Here is a 6,485-nt window from a genome sequence, read left to right as displayed (position 1 = left end):
GAAGATACCCTTGAACATGTTGAAAGCACTAATAGGCATGATAGGTACACTGATCTCATATTTCAATAGTTTGTTTCTACAGATTCTTTATCATGATTATCATTGCTTATCAATTAACATTGCATTTATAAATTGAAAGTACAAAGAACAAGAAAAAGTAATTAATAATATCAACATGATAATTATCTGAAATTAATCTCGGGTTAAAATGCTACAACATTATTTGCAGAAACTAGAGAGTGAGCAAGTTGGGTTTAACGCCGCTTTTAACAGTATTCCAGTTACCGGTATATCACGGCATGTCAGCTTGATGTGTGTGTGTGTGGGGGGGGGGGGGGGGGAAGCCTGCACGGAAGCAGGTCATAGATGTTTACCACTTTGGTGAAAATAAAAAAAGACAGGAGCCACTGCTTATCTTTGGAGCAGTTTTGCTTCTCTTTCTTACCTCTGCACTTCTCATAGGCCTTGCAAAATGTGTATGTATGCTGCCAACACTTAATTTTTAACTATTTATGCTCCTGTTATTGGACCCACAAAACTGTAAGCATGAAATCTTTTCTTCAGTGTGTAGGACTAGTTCTGTAAAAAAAATATTACAAAAAAAGAAATTAAAGAGTACAACATTGGGATCATTTTTGAAATTACAAGAATGATTTGTCTGTAACTACTGTAGATTTACATGTTACTGTCAAAACACAGGGAATGATCCAAATTTTCCTTGTTGACAAATACGGAAAAACACTCACTTTACATAACATGTGCAATGACTGTCAGCTTCGTTATTTCTGATAAGGAAGTCTATATATATATATATATGTGTGTGTAGGCCACTTGTTGACAACATTGTCCTTGACATAATACAAAACATGCAATGGATGGCATTAGGCCTATCACATAAATTGTTAATCACACGTGAAGGAAAACAATCAAACTGACAGCAGAGCGACACGTGTATCTCAGTATCTGCCATGTTTAAAATAATGTCTCACATAAATGAAGTAGCAGGCATCGAAGCTTCAAAGACATTGAATTTTCTACAAAGAATCTATTGTAATCAAATAACATGTTGTCGTCACGTGTAGCTACCCTATGCAAAACAATGTACACAATGCAGGGCTGGAGGATATTTAGTCACACGGAAGCAAATAATGTAACGTCTTATTGTGTCGGAGATACTTACTTCATGATGTTGAGTACATTCCGACATGTAGCAGCAGGCCTACCCTGCGTATTTGCCAAGTTTCATCTTCCTTTGGGTCCATCTGTGGCCGAAATATTGACCATGACCGGAGGACTTTGAAATTGCCGCGAAAATGGCGGCCACGAAATTCCGAACAAATGTGACGCTTTTGACAGCTCGTTTTTTGCCGTCCTTGTACGGGTTTACGGAAAACACCGGACAATGACGAACATTTACGAACGTATAGGGAGCGGTTATTGACTTATCGACGTTGAGGCAAATGTTTCATCAAAACTGTATATGTCATGTATTACGGAACAGTATAATTGTATAAAATATGATTTAGTCTTTATGTATCTTGTTATAAAATGACATGAATGTAGATACAATGTCAGATGCGGATAATGAAAAATAGTATTTACTGAACACTCACTTTACGATAAGGAAATGAATGGCGACCAAAACAGAAACACAGATGTCATTTGACAGTGTCAATAGCGAACGTTCCACGATTAATATGCCAGGTCAACTTCCAATGTTAAACGGAAACAACAGAATAGATCACAACAAATGTCGGTACCCCCACTGCATTGTGTGGACACCGATACCTTGTATAACGTAAGTGGAATGAACAATGACAAACAAATTGCACTCGTTCTATATAGTCTTTGTCGGACATAGGAACTCGATGATAGCGTATCTAGCGTAATAGACATATAGAAAAAAATGTGTTATCATCATAAGGATTAGTGGACAAAATCAGAATTGTCAGTATATGCAACATGCATTAACCATCTTGATAATTTTAATAATCTAAATATGCATGCTTTCTATATTGTCCCGAAGGATTTGTAATATAGATTATTTGTGTCCATTCTCAATCTGACAGTGGTCTAGTGGTAGAGCGTCCGCCCGGGGAGCGGCAGGTCCAGGGTTCGATCTCCGTCCGCGTCATACCAAAAGACATTAAAAGATGGTACTTTTTGTTACCCTGTCTGGCGCTCGGCATTAAGGGGCTAAAACAAGGACTGGTCGGCTCGGATTCGGTATACTGTGTCTGAGTGGGGTATTCATGTTAAACTGCGGCATGGTATCTCAGTGAGCTAGCACTATAAATCGGCATCAGTCCGTACTAGTACAAGCAGCCACACACACACACATACATGCACGTCGCTATATAAGTGCAACAATCTTGGACGCGACATTAAACCCCATTTCACCTCACCTCACCTCAATCTGACAAATGTTATATTGGATAACACTTCCTCAGTAAAGTACAGATTCTGCTCATATTTAGGGGTTGAGTCCCATCCAGGATTTGAACACACACTACCAGAGTGGGGCACCTAATCGCCAGCAAACAAAGTCAGCGATCTAACCCAATCAGCCACCGAGGCTTCTTCACTTATCAAAGTACTTGTGTGTTGGCGAATATGTGCCTCAATCTGGCAGTGTAGGTTCAGATCGGGGCAGAATAGTAACTGTTCTTCTTCTGCTTGCCTGAAAAGGCGACTATGCTTGTCGTAACAGGCGACTAACGGGATCGGGTGGTCAGGCTCGGCGACTTTGTTGATGCATGTCATCGTATCTCAATTGCGTGGATCGATGCTCATGATGTCATTCACTGGATTGTCTGTTCCAGACTTGATTATTTACAGACCACAATCATTTAGCTGAAATATTGCTAATTGCGGCGTTAAACACAGACAAACAAACAGTGTGGGTTTGAAACCCTGATGTGACTCAACTAGAATCTGTACTTTACTAAGAAAGTGTTATCCAAAATATAACATTTGTTACATTTGACCACTTTCTAAATGGCATTGTGTTTTCATTCTTAATGTATATTGGACAAAGATGGAAAATTTTGTGAATGGTAAAAATGGTTATCCTAGTTTGAACAGTTCTGTCAGTTTCTTATTTCCATTCGATGCTTTTCGATAAGGTATATTCCAAACATTAGAACCAGTAGTGTACCAGTGGCACATAACATGTTTCCAATGATAGGCATAAAGATTGACATATATATCACTTTGTTTGAGCTGTTTTGCCTTATAAACATGATAATAATAAAATAATGAAAACTAGATGTGAAACTAATGACATGGTCTATGGGTTATCTTAAAAGGAACCCTTCCCACATTTGTTTTCAAAGTATGTGCGAGGCCCCTACGCAGTAGGGAATTGGACCAGAGTACTGTACTATAAGCAAGTTTGTACAAGTGATAATTTTGATTCTTTCTTCTTCAGGTGGCTTTTCCCATTCATCGGACACATGGGAATTGCAACGACCTCCGGTGTCATTCGAGACTTTGCAGGACCATATTTTGTTTCAGTATGTAATTGGAAACACTCAATTTTGATATATGTGAAGATACAAAATGCAACATTCTTGTTGACAAGGATGATAGATAAAAAGATTAATCTAGCCAGTGCACTCCCCTAAAACAATAATGGGTACAGGTGCCCCAGTCGTCTAAGTGCTGCAAATCGATGTGCAGATTGGTGTGTCCCCTAGTTGTTTTCCTAAAGCGATCTTAATACTAAGGTGATTGAAACCTTAACATAGACTTATGACCGTTGTATAGCTAAGGTATTGTGTACAACAGTACCCATGGTGCAGTTGTACAAAGTGATCTTAGCGCTAAGTTGATTGTAACTCCCATACATTAACATAGACTTACGACAGTCGTAGCGCTAAGGTTGTTTTGTACAACGGTACCCAGGGTGTTGTTGTACAAAGTGATCTTAGCGCTAAGGTGATTGTAACTCCCATACATTAACATAGACTTACGACAGTCGTAGCGCTAAGGTGATTGTAACTTCCATACATTAACATAGATTTACGACAGTCGTAGGGCTAAGGTTGTTTTGTACCACAGCACCCTGAGAAGTAAGACAAAGGCTGGGAAGTCCTGTGGTATTTGAGAAGGCATGGTAAAGTCAAGTTGTGTACTGGTCGGTGCTTGTTACAATGAGGAAAAGAGGAAAAAACTGTTACTGTAACATTGGATGTCAATGATTAGCGTCGTGTCATTCGAGTGAGTGAGTGGGGTTTAACGCCCCTTTTAACAGTATTCCAGTTATATCACCGTGTGTGTGCCTAATGTGGGAGAAAAGCCCAAAGTGATGAAGGTCAGACATTTACCACTTCGGTGAAACACACGAGCACCGGTATGGTGCTGACAAACCTCGAAACATAATCGGGGAGAACTGGGATTCGAACCCACACTCATAGGTTTCTGGCTGCCCAAGGGACGCAACTCTGTGCAGCGAATTGCAGCGCTTCAGATGACTGGGCCACCCGTGCCCCTTCGTGTCTTTTGATGCAGACTCAAATACAAGGCATGGTGTCAAAGGGGTCCAGTGGATTATCATAATGGAATGGAGATTTAAAGGAGATGTACAGTAAACTATAAATATGGGATTAAATAATTTATATGCATTTTAAAAGAAGTATCTCAAAGAAAAAAGAGCTCGTGGTTAGTCAAAATAGTCTTGACAGCGCCAAGGAAGATGTACGGAGTGAGAACGTTCAGTCTGATGTGAAAAAGGAAACTAGGAACACAATCTGGTGTTAAACGCTATCCTGACATTTCTAAATAAAATGGATGTTTATCAATAAAAAATATTTGTAAGACAGTTATTCTTGTGTAAAATGTGCCAGGGGTATATCAACACTTACCAATGTCAAATCATTTTCCATTGTCGTTATTGTGTTATTTGTCTTCATGCAAAACACTTAGCATAGGGCTTAAGCTGGATTTAGTTTCTATACAAATGAACGTTATGTGTTAATTGTATTGTCCAGTGATGGTTGGTTCAGTTAACACTGCGGTATAAACAGTTGTACGTGTAGAGGGATACATGTATTGGTGGCTGGCACTGAGCCTACTACAATGACTTCGCTCGTCTTGTCGGGCGGTGGGGTAGCCTAGTGGTTAAAGCGTTCGCTCGTCACGCCGAAGACCCGGGTTCAATTCCCGACATGGGTACAATGTGTGAAGCCCATTTCTGGTGTCCCCCGCCGTGATATTGCTGGGATATTGCTAAAAGCGGCGTAAAACATACTCACTCATTCATTCACTCGTCTTGTCCAAAAGCATCCAGCATTATGATATGGACTACAAGCGACACATGTGAAGAATGAAATTGACAAAGTCAATTTATTTAACAAATAAATGAACTAAGACTGACCATATCACACTAATGTTACCCATTACATAATAATTTCTCTCAAAATGTACACCAACTTCACATCTATCATTGTTTATCTAACCTAAAAATGTTTTTTTTCATACAATAACTTACCGTATTTTCTTGAGTATAGTGCGCACCCGAGTATAATGCTCACCCCCCTCTAGCGGATTCAGTATATTTTTTGTAAAAAGAAATTCGAATATTTTGTGCTAAAAAAATGACACCGTACCCCTTCAGCGAATTCCAGTAAACGAACGGGTGATGAGAAACTTGGTCAGTACAAATTTAAAATGAGAGTTAAAAAAATCACCAGACATGTTGATTTACCGTTTAAATTGTTGTTGTTTTTCTCGTAAACTAAGTCAGAAACAGCAATCAGCTGTACACACGTTTCTTGGAATCTACTGGTGATTCCGTCAAGATACACCCAATGATATAACTTTGCAGGATTTTAATGCACACATGATGCAAGCATCGGCAAAAATTGTATCTGAAACTTCTTGTTTTTATCAGGAGTGATATATTCCAATATCTTGTTATTTTATTTGCAGCTTTTACTAAATATATTTAAAATAATTATAACCCTAAGTGAAACAGCTGATCGCTATTGCCAGTATCCTAAGTTTGTTTGTGTTCAAAACCGCGTTTCGTCTCTTCAATATGGCGAAATAACGGGGAAAATATAAATAAATGTCGATAGTTTTCAGTGTATCATTTTTTTATGGATTTTAGAGTTGAATTAAACCTTGGAACTGAACTTATGTTTGAATGTGATAACCATAACAACAAATAAAAAGTAAAGTTTGAGATATGACTGATTTGTTTTTTCTTTACCCTAATAATTTAAGAAAAAGAAACTTCCACATTACCATGTGTAAATTACTACCACTCGTGATCAAAAGAAAAACAAATTCGAACAGCATTGCATGTATTTTATTGATATGGCAACTTCAATCGAAACTATCGATATTCCAAAATGAAATCGATACTATTGATCGGAAACTGATTTAACAGTCGATTTATTCACTTTAAGTGCTTACCAATAGCAATATATCGATATTTCGATTTATCGTGACACCCCTAACTAAAAGTTGGGGGCATTAGT

The 6,485-nt window shown here is 38.4% G+C and overlaps 1 protein-coding gene across 1 annotated transcript; it reads left to right on the top strand.

Moving 5' to 3' along the window:
* Positions 1 to 1,580: 1,580 nt before the first annotated feature.
* Positions 1,581 to 3,626, top strand: LOC124121780. The gene is made up of 2 exons (XM_046484845.2): positions 1,581 to 1,798; positions 3,431 to 3,626. The coding sequence occupies exons 1-2, from the start codon at positions 1,632 to 1,634 to the stop codon at positions 3,624 to 3,626; spliced, it is 363 nt and encodes a 120-aa protein (XP_046340801.1). The 5' UTR covers positions 1,581 to 1,631.
* Positions 3,627 to 6,485: the final 2,859 nt, after the last annotated feature.

The sequence above is a fragment of the Haliotis rufescens genome, unplaced genomic scaffold, assembly GCF_023055435.1.
Source record: "Haliotis rufescens isolate VD_foot unplaced genomic scaffold, xgHalRufe1.0.p SCAF_13, whole genome shotgun sequence".
Lineage (NCBI taxonomy): Eukaryota > Metazoa > Mollusca > Gastropoda > Lepetellida > Haliotidae > Haliotis > Haliotis rufescens.
The sequence above is the reverse complement of the archived record's forward strand: the minus strand, read 5'-3'. Positions and strand labels throughout refer to the sequence as shown.

Coding starts and splice junctions, on each gene's coding strand:
- LOC124121780 (XM_046484845.2), top strand. CDS start 1,632: ATGGCGACCAAAACAGAAACACAGATGTCATTTGACAGTGTCAATAGC. Junction 1,799..3,430: donor ACACCGATACCTTGTATAAC/GTAAGTGGAATG, acceptor TTTCTTCTTCAG/GTGGCTTTTCCCATTCATCG.